Raw genomic sequence first — 17,015 nt, forward strand, 5'->3', positions numbered from 1 at the left:
TTATGCAGGGAATCTTTGAAGACAACTGTCTCTATTTATTTGGCCCACGATTTTTTTATCTTAACCATGACTCACTATTTGACAATTCTGATGAGTCATTGGGAGCGGGGCTTATTATTTCGCCTAAGCGCAGGCACAATTAAATTTGCACTTTGTTTTCCCCTCGCCCACCACAATGAACTTGATTTTTTGCCTCGCCCGTGTGACGGCCTGAGTGGACAATCTGTTCTGCATTTTTTATTCCTTTGCAAATTTTATATGAAATATATCAAATGGTTTTTAACTTCGTATTTTAAAAAATATAAACCCATTAGCCTGGAAAATGCTTATCTAATGATATTAACCCTGGATGATGATGAAATTATTTTTCGTACTGGCACTTTTCTGCGAATAGCTGTTCGAGCAAGACAGACTTGACCCATAAATTTGATCCATTTTTGTATGTACTTTGGGATTTTATGATGTTTTTATTTTTCCAGCGTTTTTATGTATTTGTACTTTTGTGAATACTTGGATATCCGAATAAAGTTCTTTGATGATGATGAATAGGATCAAGAGTATCTGGAATGAAGAAACTAAAACACATTCAAGTAGGACACTGGATGAAGGCAAAGTTTATCTCAGGCACTATAAGGGAATTTATCAATCGGACTATAATGCACCTTCGGAATTGATTCATGGTTTTTTTCGCGACTTGCCAGTCCCTATTTTAAATGTGAACTTTCTAAGGGAATTATTAGCTGGTTTTTCTAAGGAAGAACTTGATTTAGTCATAAGCTCCTTGCCTAATTGTAAAGCAACGGGAAAAGACGGGTTTCACGCGGAATAAAAAAAAAAATTTAGCTTCAACTCTCAATACTGAAATCTTAAACTTAGCGACCTATTTACTACAAGGGGCGACCCGCCGGTATCCTTTCGCACAGCATTAGTGGTCAGCATTTTAAAGAAGGATAAAGACAGTGGGAACGTAAATTCCTTTACGCCTATAAGCCTTTTAAATGCTGACTTCAAAATATTTACAAAACTCATAACGAATAGGCTAAATAGAATGGTAAGTTCACTTATTGAGAGGGATCAGTGTGGTTTTGTAGCTGGGAGACAGCTACATACCAACACAAATTTGTTATTAGAAGCATTGGATTTTTTTCACATAAATAAGACTGAGGCGCAGGTCTGGTTTCTAGATGCCGAAAAAGCATTCAATCTAGTCTCATGGGATTGTCTGTTTCTGATTTTAGAAAAATTTGGCTTTCCAAAGGAGTTTTTTCATTTGAGAAGGCAGCTTTGTACGAATTCCCAGGCACAAATTTTAATTAATTTGGTGAATATAGGTACACGTCAAATAAATAGAGACACTAGGAAAGTGTGTCCTCTTTCTCCGATCTTATTTGCATTATTTATTGAGCCACTTGCAATAGCAATTAGACAAAAAAGGCATATACAGCCCGCTTCAAGGTATGATCAATATACACTTTACGCCGACAATATAGTCCTTTTTTTAACTCAAAAACAGACACTCAGTTAGAAATCATGAAGATTTATTTCAGACTTCCAAGCAAGAGGAGGTTACAAAATAAATAATACTAAGACAGAGATTATACTGTGTAACTGCTTTGTTGGCTCTCTATTGCTAGAATTTAGGCATGTATATAATACTCGCCCAAAGAGATACCTAGGGATTTTTTTACGGAGAGAATTGAAGATCTATTCCACTTAAACTATACAACGCTGCTAAAAAAAGTGAAATGCATGTTAGCACCATGGAACCAGCTCCCACTATCAATATTGGGTCGAGTAGCATTAATCCGCATGTCTGTTCTTCCACTTTCAACAGAGGTGGGACTGCATCCAGTCCCCAGTGAATGTACAGCAAATATGCCACTTTCGGCTAATCTTATTCCATTCTTTTAATTCTTGTCCTTTTTATCCATTTTATCAAAAATCCTTTTAACCATACTTTATCCGTGTTTTCACGGGGCCACACGCTGCGTGTACACGTTGTTTCCAAGTTTCTACTGCTCGTGGTGTCACACCTGACTTCTTCCAAGAACATGAAAGATACGTGAATTCATGTAAGGCAGTGTTTATTTCAATAAAATTACCCAATGCATTTCCTCCTGCACGCCCTTCTTCGGGGGTCACTGTGGGATAATCATAAAATCATACAATTACTGTGCTGTTAACTTAACTTCACAACTTCTACATCAACATGAGTACTGTGTATAGTTAATCACCCGGTCCAGAAAATATTCATAGTGGAATAAATGAACCAGCGCTGTGTTTCTCCCATCAAACCTTAATAATCTATTTTACAATCCAACGGCTTGTTAATGTCATTATGCCCCTTCTAACCTCCCATCGCTTTTCTGTTAAAAATCTACTTCAACAAACGGTACTAAAGAGATTTGACTTGTGTTATACTCTCAACATTCCTTCCTTGTAAAACATCCCCGAGAAACTAATTATTGTTACGCTCATATGTGTTCACAATAATACTGGCGGTGCTAACACCTTTCTATCTAATCCCAAGAAGTCAAGAATTCTACAAGAGCACTGACTGTGTTCTTAAAGTACATTAATCTAATCTCGAGTGTCACATACCTGCCGTTCATCTTTAAAAACACACTGCTTCCCTCATCGTTCTCTCCGATCCCCCTTCTACCTCCCACAATCCTTCTGCATTTTTAACTCATACCAATGGCCCTGATTGGTTCATCCTGTTAACTTTCCCGCTCTCACCACATAACTTTTGATGCCTATCTTTTACGGGACTCACTTTCCCATAGTCCCCCCATGAGGACAACATCAACTTCTAGATATCACAAACCCAATTAACCCCACAGTCCGTCTCAAATAAAATAAAACATGTTTATGTGTCCGTTAAAGTAACAGTCTTTGTAGATACACTGTCTTCTCCCAGAACCACGGCGTTGATTCTCTGCATGTGGACTCGACAACTCCTCCCATGCTTCTTTTTCTTTGTCTATTCGTTCCCGCGGGTGCAGTCCTGGTGTCGGGCTAAAGTTACGATGCTTGTTTATGGAAGCAGGACGCACACCTATAACTTCTATATTATTCAATCTTAATTCAATTCATATCATTGCATGCGTGCGACTTCACTTCTTCCATAAACAATGTTCTTCCACTTTGTCATTTTCTCTTTAGTGCTGCCCTGTGCGCATTGCAAGCAGCCTATTTACAGAGATAGATAGCAGGTTTTTTTCTTTTTTATGGTCTAATAAGATACCGAGATTGGCACTTAGCACTTTAAGGTAACCTGCTGCAGAAGGAGGGGTCTCCCTTCCAAATATTAGGAATTATTATCACGCGACTTTTGCACATCACAGTTTTAGATTTTTTCTATTGGATTCTCAGGAGGCAGACAATTTCTTTATGAAAAAGATACAGAATAACCAATTACCCTAAAAAAGTATGCTATAAAACCCAATTTTTAACATTTTATAATATCCCGAGATTCAATAATTCAACTAGACTGTCCCATTTTTTCACGGGGGAAAGATATTTTTTAGAACCTAGTATTTTAAAGATGTCGGAAGAAAATGGGTAAATTTGAGATTTCACAGTAGGAAATTGTTGGAAGTCATGGCCAGAGATCGAAATGGGGCTTTTACACTCTAAAACAATCTTTAAGTGGTAAGACATCGGAATAAAACCCTTGCTACAAAAATGTGACATTAAAAATGCATCAGTTTGAGCAAGATTAAGTGAAGCCTTCGACTCCCCGACGCAATGGAAGACTAGTGCCTGGGTTAAAATTATTGATGAAAATAAGCCTCTCTCGATATATGAAAAAATCCTGGATAGATGGTGGAGAAGGGAAGGGATGCACGTCTCAAAATTAACCTAGGATAGAATAAATAAATTGAATTCATAAACACTCAAAGGTGCAGATTTTAAACGCATCCAGTTCTATTCAAAATGGTTGATCTATAGAACACCTTCCTTTCTTCATACGATATACCCACAGATTGAGGACAAGTGTTTCAGTTGTGCAAAAGAGGGTGGTGGCACCTGGCTACATATTGTTTGGGAATGTCCGAAGATCAATAGTTTATGGGAAGAAATAGAAACTTATCTCAGAACTATACTGGACCCTTCTATCTCCTTAGATATAGATATATCAGTTCTGGGATGCTCTCCTAACATTACTGCACAAGAAGAATGCCTGTATATTGCAGCATTGGTAGCAAGAGCTTTAATTTTACAATGTTGGCGTACCTTCTTTTAAAAAATGGAGAGTGAAGTTAAGTAAAATCAGAGAACTGGGAAAAAAATATGCAATAAGATTAGGCTCCATAAAAAAGTATGAAAATGCTGGAGTTTATTCGGGACATAGGTAATAGATCGGGTCAGTTTTAGAGCATTGGGTCTTGCTTATCTCCTAGGATCTAACATCCTCTACATACCCCTTTTTCTTTTCTTTTTTCTAAATTATGATTATTAACTATCTTGCATGTTTGCTATATCGTTCATAGGCCTAAGCCTAATTATTCAGCATGTTGTATTTTTCAGATAGTATTTCTCTTTTGCAACAGGGTGGTGTGAGAGACCGATGAGATATGTTCATTATTAAATAGTTAGCACTTTGCACTTTTGATGGTATTTATCTCTGTATCAAATAATGTAGTAATTATCTTACATGTTTGCTTTATCCTTCATAGGCTTATGCCTAATTGTTTAGCATATCGCAATTTTTCAGATAGTATTTCTCTTTTGAAACTGGGTGATGTGAGAGACCGATGAGATAGGTTCATTCTTAAATATTTAGCACTTTGCACTTTTGAGGGTAATTATCTCTGTATCAAATATTATATCTGTGAGTATTCTGACCATTTTGTAACATGCATTCTTACTCAACAGTTATGTAGTTTTGTAATTTGCACGAGCTCTCAATAAAAATAAAAAAAGAAGGAACCAATGCAAGTTGTTGCCATTTTTGATTCATCGCCATTTCATAGATTGTGTGTAGAGCTCTCTATGTCACACACAATTCCTAGTTTTCACCTGGTTAGTGGTAGTCTGTGATAAACCATCCTGACCATGTTCTTTGTCTGAGTTTTTTCTTGATGTGCCACATATAAGAAACTATGACCTGCTAGCAGGCTCCTGTATGTCAAAGCCTGTACCTTCTGGCGTGATGAAAAACGAAACTTGGCTTTTTAAAAATTATTATAAGTCTATATTTGTTATCTTTGTCAAGGTCCTGCATTGAGATGATTATTTGAAAAGTTCAGACTGGCACCAAGAAGCCTCTTTGGCTGCAACGGGGATGATTTTCAATGGATTTCCCTCCTGACATCCTGAACATCCTGATAAGACTGCACCATGACAACTTTGCACGGGTCAGGTGTGGTAGAAACGGGATGCTCTCAGGAAGATTCCCCGTTGACAGGGGGGTGAGGCAGGGTTGTGTGCTTGCACCGACCCTGTTCTGCCTTTTGTCAACGGGGTAATCGACCACCTGACTGGGATAGCTGACATTGATGCTCCAAAGCTCAACGGCAGCAGCGTGCCCGCTATTATGTTTGCGGACGACACCCTGCTGCTGTCAAAATCCCCGATGGGAATACAACGGGTCTTGGATGGGTTTGAAACCTTCTGTGCTGAGCGGGGACTGGAGATCAATGCCCTGAAAACCAAATACATGATTCTCACTCCTCCACCTTCAACACGCCCCAATCCCACCATAGGCACGCTGAGATTAGAGAGGGTTCACACATTTGAGTATCTGGGGGTGACCATCAATCAAAATCTGATCTGGGATACACATCGGACAAAGGCTAACATCAAATTAGCGCAGTTAGCGGGTGGTATCTCCAGGATGGCAAACAGATCAACTCACAAACCCCTCGGCCCAGTGCTCCAAATTTACAAAATGCAGGCCCGGGGGCAGTCACACACGGGGGGAGTTGTGGGGGCATATACCCGCCCAAAACCTGACAACCACTGAGAATACATTTATCAGGCAGATGGTGGCGTTACCACCAAGCACCCCACTCTTCCCGCTCAGACTAGATCTGGGCCTAAGAACAATTGAGGAAGAGCTGGGATTAAAACCACTAACTTTCTGGCGACGAATCTGGAGTACCCCAGAGCTCATGAGCTACAGGATGGAGTTGCAAGAGATTTTATCTCTACCAAACATAATGAACATTCCCTGGCTAAAATATATAAAAAAGACATGTGAGAGCCTGGGTAGGCCAGAACTGTGGTTGGACCCAGTAAATGCTTGTAGCAAGGTTTCTCGCAAATCTTTATCACAGGACTACTATGATTCTAAAATAATATCTTTACTACAGAATCCTCGCATGGGGTCATTAACTCACTCATTCACTAAATCCAAAGACTCATACCATCGGGAACTTGTCCTTGATACAATTAGCCCTGCCCTGACAAGAAAATTATTTTTACAGTGGAGGTATGGCACACTCCCTCTTAGAGCACTCAGCAGTACCTGGTCCCAGCCCCCTACCCCAGAGCTATGTCCAGCATGCACGTACCATCAGCAAAATGATTTGCATGTCATATTCTTCTGCAATGCTTATCAGAAACCCAGAAAGTACTGGCTCATTCCCCTTCTTAAAAACCTGGGGTTCAGGCACTTAATAGCAACACCTTTTTCCTTGTTGGTCGAAAGTCTTCACCATCTAAAGCTTCTATGTACTTATCAAACTTTAGGCAAAGAGGATCAGTAAGTCTTTTGATATTTACCCCCAACTACAGAGATGAATGGTCAACCCATCACAAATGTCTTTAAAGAAGCTAGGCGCAGGATAGAAATGTGTTATGCCAAAGAGGAGAATCTTATTATGACTAAGTATAAGTTCTATATGCAACATCAAAAGGTAGATGAGACTTGCCATCATCTGGTGTCAAACTCTTGGAGCTGTGCCCACTTTTGGACCCTGTAGCCCAGCTAAATGTGATTCCTGTGCACATCGAAGCCATGCGAGCCCACCCACATTTGGTTAGGCTTCCTGCTGCCCTTAGGAATAACTGAGTGGTGTTGCTTCCATTCAGGGGCCTGCCATAAAAATTACTGGGGTACTGGCTAAAAGTCTCCTTTGAGCTGCTTAATGTGGTTGCTTTCTTGCCTGAAGTTCGTTGTGTTGTCCTGTAACTCCATCAAGTCTTCGTGGGGTGTGGCAACTGTAGGCAATAAAGCCCCCTAAAATTCCTTTTGTATTGGTGCTCAATCCATTCCACTGCAGGTTTTAAAGTGCAGTGAATGAGATCTACCTGCACCTACAGCACATGTAATTGCTCCACCGCATTATTACCTTTTCCCTGTGAAGTATTTCGTTTAAGACTGGTTACCTGGACACTCTCATTCAATAGTTCGTAACCTGTGGTCCAAAGACGCTTGGGGGTTTGAGAGGCTTACTCAGGGGTTGTGCAACTGTTTTAAAAATTAAATCATATTTATCAATTAATATTGTACATACAAATATAGAGGCGAAATTGAACATTTAAAAAACTTTTTCTATGTTTGATCTTGAATTTACATAATATTTCAACATTTGAGCATTTGTTTGGTGTATACATATTTTTGTGTACTGTTTGAGGTCCAGATCACCGAATTTGCTTAAGCTGGGGGTCCCTAGCTTCCAATAATGACTCAGTGGGTTCCCCACACTCCAGTACTGATTCAGTAGGGGTCCACAGAAGTCAAACGGTTAAGAACTGCTACCCTAATCTATTATGAGAATAACCTGTGGTAGGAGGAGATTGCACCAAGTGCTTACCCTTGCCCGTGCCCTTAAGTTAACCTGCCATTCCTGTGTAGCAGCTCCGGATTTAAATATCCCATACTTACCGCATCCCGCTTTGTAAGGGGTGCAGCTAGCTAGGTCCCTAGATTCCTGGATTTCCATTTGGCTAAAATGGGCTTGAGTGTGTGAGAAGAGTGTTTGTTTCTTGGCATGGTGAAACCACAGTGATTCACTGCCCGCCAATTTGATGCAAAGCTTGCCACATGAACAGCAATGTTTCTTGCCACTGATTGCAGATCTGGACTTCCAAAGTTTTGGGCTGCTTTGCTGTAAGCATTCCAATGCCAGTCAGAGGTATTTGTAATCCACAATCAGTAAGAAGCTGAGTGCTGTTATACCTTCCTTGTCTGAGATGGCTAACGGAACAGCAGCATCTGAAATAGAAACCTGAAACCCTGTGGTGAGGGTCAGTGCTGAACACCCGTGCAGATAAAGCTGAGGGGCAGTTGGGCCGGGTTAGAGGGGGGGCGATTTCGACAAACGACGATGAGGGAAAATGAAATAAATAATTTTGCCTTATCGTTTGTAGAAAAAGACCCCCTCCCACGCCCACCCTCCCATCTGGCCCCACCGCTCTTACCTGCATGGGTCATGACTGTTGACACTACATGTCACGGTATACCTACACTTCAATAATGAGAGCAAGTAATCACTTGGCGTCAAATTGCGCAATTTACGAATATTGTGCTTTTACACTATCATCATGAATATATCATGTTCACAGTTTAGAAGTGTTGTGAAACTATGCTACTAACAAGAATACACAGGTTAGGGCCATGATTGGAATACGGGGCTAATAGTGTGACAAGTGTGGGATGTTGCCAACCAGCCTATGTACTAAAAACACTTCACTGAGGTCCAGATTGCAATGGGACGCAATCTGATTTACGTCATGAATATTCATGAGAGAGGTTACAAACTGTAACAAATTATGATTGGTGGCCATGACAGAGATGGTGTCCTGCTGGGGTCAGCAGACCACCACCTCTGTGATTGTGTTTTTTAATCATTTTCTCTTAGCCTGTTTTCCATAAAATGTAGCTGCTTTACTGTGTTTTAAAGTGTTTTTTTTGTTTACTTTTTGCTTGTTTGAAAGTACAGTGGTTCCCTGGACCACTATTTATCTAGTCATGGATTTATTTTTACATTGACCAAGGGGAGCAAAGTTTTGAGGACTCCTTCCCTTTTGCGAATAACATACTAACCTATGTTGGAAGTCAGTAAAATTTCAATGCTGTGCAACCAAATTTCATTTGCAGTACATTGATATATATATATATATATATACCACAACAAATCGCTATTTGGAAGGGATGACCTGAACACGCCCTTTCCAAATATTCCTTCTAACGATTCTGCAACATGTTACCAAATCACAAAATGGGCTTAGTACATACCAAACAAGCATTGGCATAGCCAATAGATCTCGCCTTTGGGACCTTTTAAGTGTTTAGCCATGCAACAGTTGATGTTGTTGCACTAAGGATATTGTGCTGCACAACTAAATACTTATAAGGTCCCAAAAGCAAAAACTATTGGCTATGCCAATGCTTAATTTATTTGAACCCAGGTTTGCGAGTACAGGTTGATGATTGCTCCCAATAAATTCAAAGGTGCTCTCCAGGCTTTGGCCCATAGTTTGGATCTTGGCGCTTTGTCGAAAGCTGCTTTGAGATCTACGAAGCATGTGTAGAGGATGTTTGAGTTGACAATGCTTGGCTGGCTAAAAGGGTAACTGCCGATATGTTTATTAAGGTGCCCATTCCGGCCCGGAATCCGGTCTGCATTTTTGGAATTACATTTATGCTGCTGATCCAGGTCTCCAGATCTGCCAATAACTTTGATGCGTAGATCTTTGCCTCTACATCGATGAGGGCTATCTGTCTGTAGTTCTTTGGGTCTGAACGTGTCCCTGATTTATATATGGGCTGAAGGATGCTGCCCCGCCAGGAGTCGGGATGATACTGGCCTCCAAGCTGTGTATGAACAGGGGGGTTAAATGGCTAGACCAAAACGCCGGATCGTTCCTAAACAGGGCGTTAGGTAGGCCGTTAGGGCCTGATGCCCTGACTGATCTCAAATGTTTAATTATGTTCGATACCTGCTTTTAAGTAATCTGTGCTTGTTCTTCCCTTAGCTCCTGCCTGGTGGGTCTTGGCTTACTTTTTGGATTTCAGGAGTTTCTTTTTGAGGTTTGTCTTTGGTTAGATTTTTTGAGTAAGTAGCTAATGACTCCGCAGATGGTCGTCTATGAGACTAATCTAGTTCCTCTTTGATGCTTTGGTTCAGGTCTTCGGACTTTGTGCTCGAACTAATATGCATTCCGATCTTGTTTGGAGCATAGGCAGTGCTAGCTACACTTGAGGGGGCTGTTGTATTATATGTTGCTTCAGTGTGAGCTCTCCAGGTTTGCTCCATTATATCCGAGTTGAAGTGGCGATGTTTGCAGTTTAGCAGAAAGTTGATGTTTGCCCAAAACTGTTTAGAGTTTCTCTGCTTACTAGCGTGGAGCATGTTGATCTCGAGTTGTTCCTTGCATGTTTGCTTGGCCGCCTTTATTACCTGTTTTAGGTACTTTTTAATTTTTTTCTATTGTTGTAAGGATCTGTTTTGTCGGATGGGTTGTACTGGTGGCAAGTATAATGATACGACTGTCAAAAAAAGTACATTTGTGAGTGTTTTATTCACAATATGGGTACAGGATGGCATGTCATGCTTATGTAATATTAGCTTACATATACATTAAAAGTGTTTGCTAACATTATAATGCAGATATAACTACACTATACATATAATAAAATGTTAGTTATAATGATACATTTATAATAAACATATTATTATACAACTAACACACTTTTACTGATACATACACAAAGGAAGAGTGTAAGGTATACACAGACAATATGGGCTAGAAATACAGATAATTATGTTATGGACACCTATATCAATAGGTGTGTTCAATATATTATGGGTATAATCTGAAAACATACATACACATAGGCTGTAGATAGCTATTTTTAGGCACCTGCTATAGGATTGGAACTACTGTTGTAGCTTTCATATATAGAAGTATTATCATGGATAACTTTCCTTTTTAGCATAACATATACTTACAAAATGCATAACGATAAAGATCTGTATATATATATATTCACTAAAAAGAACAATAGGTTTTAGGTCATATATAGTTAGGAATTAGCATTTAAAAAACCATTGAAATTGCTCCTATATAGTTAGTTGTACTAACTATATTTCGGGCACCCGCAATCCACTACTGATGATGTCACATATTACATCATTCATGACATGGTCAGTGACATCACTGATGACATCACTGATGACATCTCAAATGACATCACTGATGACATCACTGATGACATCTCCATTGACATCACTGATCACCTCACTGATGATATCATTCATGTGATAATACGATGCACTTCTTCACACTCTAATATAACCTTTGATACGCCCAGTGTTAAACAAAGACTACCATTCTTGAAACCATTGACACATCAATACCAGTTACTACATACGCACACACTGATTGCTAGGTCTACACACACATCCAATCATTTACCCATAGAATCACTCATACATACAGTCACTCATCAATACAACACTATCATCTGCACTCAAACACCTATACAGACACTCATACTCTGCCACTCATCCATGGAGTTACTCACACATCTAGTCAGTCATGCAAAGAATCAATCACACCTTCATTTCCTTAACTATACAGTTATACACACAACACCTTACTTATTCAAACATATACTAACACATACTTACTTTGTTATACAATTACTGATACAAGTACACAATGATCCATACAGCCACTCGCACAATCAGTGGCTCTTATGTATAGTCATTTATATATGCCAGCTACCCACACACACACTCAGTCTCCCATACAAATACTTGGGCAAACAATCAATAACACATATAGCCACTCATATAGCTACTGATCAACACATGCAGTTGCTTACACAACAACAGACATACTGATGCACACATTCAGACAGTTTAGTCACTAACCCATGACACATTTAATCACTCACTCATACATTCAGTCATGTACCTACTAAATCTTTCATCCAGACACTTATACATCCACTCATTCTTCAACATATTTAAACTTTACAGAAACACACAGTCACTGGATGATGTCATCAGTGATGTCATCAGTGATGTCATTTGAGATGTCATCAGTGATATCATCAGTGATGTCACTGACCATGTCATGAATGACGTAATATGTGACATCATCAGCAGTGGATTGCGGGTGCGCGAAATATAGTTAGTACAACTAACTATATAGGAGCAATTTCAATGGTTTTTTAAATGCTAATTCATAACTATATATGACCTGAAACCTATGGTTTTTTCACTGAATTTCAAAGGTTTTTTAAATGCTAATTCCTAACTATATAAGGCCTGAAACCTATGGTTTTTTCAGTGAATTTGCAAGGTTTTTTAAATGCTAATTCCTAACTAAATAAGGCCTGAAACCTATGTTTTTTTCAGTGAATTTGCAAGGTTTTTAAAATGCTAATTCTCTTAGCGGATAACGTTTAAATATGTTAATATCCTTGTGGGACCACCTGAGCAGCCCTAGGGATCTGATTTTTGGACCGGAGCAATATGCTCTCTGATTGTGCCGTATTTCTTGCCTTCTGCCCCCCTGATTGTGCCGTATTTCTTGCTTCTGCCCCCCTGATTGTGCCATATTTCTTGGCTTCTGCCCCCTGATTGTGCCGTATTTCTTGCCTTCTGCACCCTGATTGTGCCATATTTCTTGCCTTCTGCACCCTGATTGTGCTGTATTTCTTGCCTTCTGCTCCCTGATTGTGCCGTATTTGTTGCCTTCTGCCCACTAATTGTGCCGTTTTTTCTTGCCTTCTGCCCCCTGATTGTGCCGTTTGTTGGGCCTTCTGTCCCCTGATTGTGCCGTTTTTCGTGCCCCTGCCCCCCTGATTGTATTATCTTTGCCAGTGTTTTTTTCGCTGCAGGTATTGCCTTTGCCTGTGTTTCTTTGCTGCCGTTATTGTCTTTGCCAGTGTTTCTTTGCTGCCGTTATTGTCTTTGCCAGTGTTTGTTTGCTGCCGTTATTGTCTTTGCCAGTGCTTGTTCGCTTTGCCAGAGCTGTGTGGGCTGTGAGAGCTGTGTGGGCTGTGAGAGCTGTGTGGGCTGTGAGAGTGTGAGTTGTGTGGGCTGTGAGATCTGTGAGAGCTGTGTGGGCTGTGAGAGCTGTGTGGGCTGTGAGAGCTGTGTGGGCTGTGAGAGCTGTGTGGGTTGTGAGAGCTGTGTGGGCTGTGAGGGCTGTGAGGGCTGTTTGGGCTGTGAGGACTGTGAGGGCTGTGGGGCCTGTGAGAGCTGTGTGGGCTGTGAGAGCTGTGTGGGCTGTGAGAGCTGTGTGGGCTGTGAGAGCTGTATGGGCTGTGAGAGCTCTGAGATAAGATTGCTGGAATTTATCCTACAAACAAATTTAGGACGTTTTTATGGGTACTGGAGAAGCACAAAATGTGCGATTTTTAAAAATTGATTATTAGTTGTTCTTTTGAGGTGTATAGCGCTAGTTGGGAGGTCAGCTGCTGCAAACCAAGAGGCGTTTGGGAGAGCAACATGATGTCGTCCGCATATTGCAGGCTAACTATTGGGGTATTTCCCAACTTGGGAGCGTTGTCCTGAGTTAGACAAAGTTTGCTCTCTATGTCGGCGGTGTAGATGTTGAATAAGCTGGGTGCCAGTACACATCCCTGCTTTAGCCCGTTGTCAAGAGTTTCTTAGTTAAGCCCCGGCCATCCCCTTTTTAGGTCTTGCCTGAGCCAGCGCATGCGCCGCTCTGGTGAGACTTTTAGTTACGGCTACAGAATATGGCACCACTGTGGCCTAGAGCTTGCGTGCAGGAGCGCAGCCGCCAGCTTTAGCGCCTGAGGCACACAACTTGGTCACCACTCGCGTGTTTTAAAATTATTATTTTTTTGCACGCGCACACACATCTCCCGGGCTTGGGGTATCAGCATAAAGCATGCGCTGCCTTTATTTTCTTATGCATGACGTGGCGTGCTCCATCCTGCTTGTTTTTTATTTCGTTCTGCTTGTTCTTTGGTGCTGTTCAGCTTCTTCTCCCAGCCATTGTCCCTCCACCATCACCTCCTAGCGGTCGGATATTCAGAACCATTTTGTTTGATGCGAGACTGTAAGGAGCTTGCCTCACAATTGTTTTGGGGGGGGGAGCGGGTGGTTGCATTGGTGGCGGGCAAAGTGCCTTTGAGATAGCTCTTGGCCGAAGCTCTGATCCCTCCTAGACTACGCCCCCTCCTCACACGGTGAAATTTGTTTATAGGTTGGCAGATATGTGACAGCAGTGGATGCACAGGTCAGAGTTTATGTTCAGATTTACTGGTGTAACTGGCACTCATGATTTTACTGTGTTTTTAACAAGTTTGCCTAAAGCGTCTCTTTCTGTATGGCTGCCAGTTGCTTCCAAGTTCATTCAGTGTGACTTTTTTTTTTTTATCAAAAGCTGTAATTATGTTGTGGGTTTAGCCCCTCACCCTTTAAAGGCCTATGAAACTACAAGTCTCACTATCCCAGGATGCAATACTGAACAGTTTGGTTGTCAACACTGGTCAATGGGTTACCTAGTTCTAAATGTAGCTATGTTATCCCTCATCAAGCTATTAGTTACTCTTGTACCCACAGTGCATGAAATCTCAGTTTTCCATTTAGTGCTGGCATGTTCTGTCCAGTAGACATTCCCTTTCCTTCTCCTGCTTGTGCACCCTGAGGACACTCACATAAGCCTAAAGTCCAATTCACTTTTAAAATGTTTCCGTAACTTTCTCTATGGAACTATTAACCGCTTTTGGAAGCAGGCGTAAGGTGCCTGATATCCGTGAAGGACTTTACCCTGCTGGGGTTTAGTGTACTATCATAGCGTTGAGCAGTAAGAAGTTATTTTTTTTAGGCGAAGAAGAAAACAAGGGGACAGGTAGTTTTTTGGCCAGACAAATGTGTTGGTTTTGTCAATTGGGGTTCGAAGTCTGATTTCCTTTGTCCACATTTTACAACGAACACATTAAAGAACGTTTTCAAGGTAATGCCCCCCCCCCCCAGACTCTATGTAATGGCTCCCGATCTTGACACGGCACTCCATATAACTCTTCAAGAAGTAATCAAGCTTTGGCAAAGTTAAAAGGATGCTCCTTATTTGCCTATTTACTTGCTATTATTTTTCCTGTGCCTCCATAACCTGGTTGTGCATTTCTGCCTATGCCTCCTTTTGCCTCTTGTACCCCATTTGCTGCTGGGGGAGGCACCTAATTTGTGTCTTCTCGTCCCTGCCTGTACTGTGTTCCTTGCCTGTGTTCTTGAAGTGCCTGCTCTGTTCACCATTCCCAACTGGCATATACCTTGCTATGACAAGCTCTGTATGCCTCTGCCTTAATGTGGTGTATAACATACCTAAATGTTTGCAGGATGCATAGCATAGACATCCCATAGCGAAGTCAGCAGATATACATGCAGTCAAGAATTAATGACAAAACAATGAAATAATTGAAACCACGCCAATTTCTATTGGGGACAATTATATTGGAGGTTTATTCAATAAGGTAATGGGTTAACGTACAAGACGTCCAAGAGTAGCCAATGAAATGACCTGTTTGATTTACCGGTAGTCACCAGGACTTGCCATCATGAGACTATAAATGAGTTTGTAGCTAGGTTTTATGAGTTGTCTAACAAGTGTTGTTTTGGAGCCATGACATACGAACTAATTAGAGACCAGGCATTACTTGCCCGCTTATAGAATACTAAAGACGGACGTATCACCCCCGATTGTGTTTGCGGTAGCCAAATTCTTAACTGCGATGTGGCATATACGTACTCGCTGCACGCACTTTGACATAGATTCGGTATAAGTTTTAAAACAATTTCATGTTTTGTTGACATCTAATTGAAATACAGTGCATTCAATCTACGATATTTTAAATCTGACTCGTGATTTATGATAGGCAAACTATTGTAACTGCCTGATTCTGTATAATAGGATGAAATCTGTAATGTTATTTTTTAAACCATTGTTGAATGAACCTGTATTAACTAAGTGTACTTTTTTAAACTTTGGATGCAATCTTTTATGATCTATTCGATCGAAATAAAGAACGAAATGATGATTTTCAATGATTCAATATTTTCAAGGCAGCCGTCACCTTTTAAAGACCAAAGGTATCACAAGTGAAAGTAAATGCTCATCCTAACCACAGTGTCCTCTATTTACAGCCAGGAAGAGCTCTCACCAATTTGCCAACCAAGAAGAAGAGGAAGCTGCCCTCATATACAACTTCCAGCCTGTGTATGTGGAGAACTTCACAGCCTATGAGCAGGTGTACTTTTTCTAGAAGTATTGTCAAGTGAGAGACTTAAATTTCACACAGACCCAGAAATGCACCTGCACGTCCACATCCCAAGAGTCACGGTGTGATCTACATTGCTATGGATTACTGTCTTCATCTGCTTCCTGGAATAAGATACAGGAAAACCTTGTTACTTCTTTGTGCTCTAGAGCAGCGGTTCTTAACTTTTTGACTACTGTTGACCTCCACTGAATTATTTCTTGAAGCCGTGCACACAGCCTATGGAATTTAAGTGAATTGAACCTCAAATCTATATTAAAAAATACAGAAACAAGTATGCATCAAACAAATATACAAACTATAAACTATTTATTATACTGCACAAACAAACAAAAAATGCAAATGTGGAAAATGTAATTGAAAGGTTGGACTTTGTCAAAATGTTGTTTTATTTCAAAAACATGAAGGGAAATATTCGACTCTAGCATATCACTTTGTCATTTTTTCTCCTAATGCATGCTTTCTTTTTGCCGAGTATACCACTGCACTTCAGTTGAGTACACCAATTTTCCAAACTAGATTCAGTTTGCTCTACTTTTGCTGCTCCTACAAATCAAGGTAAGAATGCTAATTCCATTTTTAAAATGTTTAATTCCTTCACATTTGCAGCAGGTTTTAAAACTTTCAATTTTGCTTTTCTATTTACTTTATTATTCTGCTAATATTTAATTTCTAAACAATCTGGAACTCCAGGAGTCAGTGGACCACAGGCTAGGACAAACGACTCTAGAGCTTAGAATATTTTGTTTTAAAATCAATTTATTGTATGTGGTGTATTGTTATTTTTTAACAACGG

The 17,015-nt window shown here is 40.4% G+C and overlaps 1 protein-coding gene across 1 annotated transcript in view; it reads left to right on the plus strand.

Moving 5' to 3' along the window:
- The window catches only part of LOC144791485 (gamma-glutamyl hydrolase-like), a 144,409-nt gene extending 127,766 nt beyond the window's left edge, over positions 1-16,643 (plus strand). Inside the window, exon 9 of the mRNA XM_078666179.1 lies at positions 16,086-16,643. Coding sequence (XP_078522305.1) covers positions 16,086-16,204 — 119 coding nt within the window. The 3' untranslated portion in view covers positions 16,205-16,643. The remainder of the gene's footprint in view (positions 1-16,085) is intronic.
- Positions 16,644-17,015: the final 372 nt, after the last annotated feature.

The sequence above is a fragment of the Lissotriton helveticus genome, chromosome 11, assembly GCF_964261635.1.
Source record: "Lissotriton helveticus chromosome 11, aLisHel1.1, whole genome shotgun sequence".
NCBI lineage: Eukaryota > Metazoa > Chordata > Amphibia > Caudata > Salamandridae > Lissotriton > Lissotriton helveticus.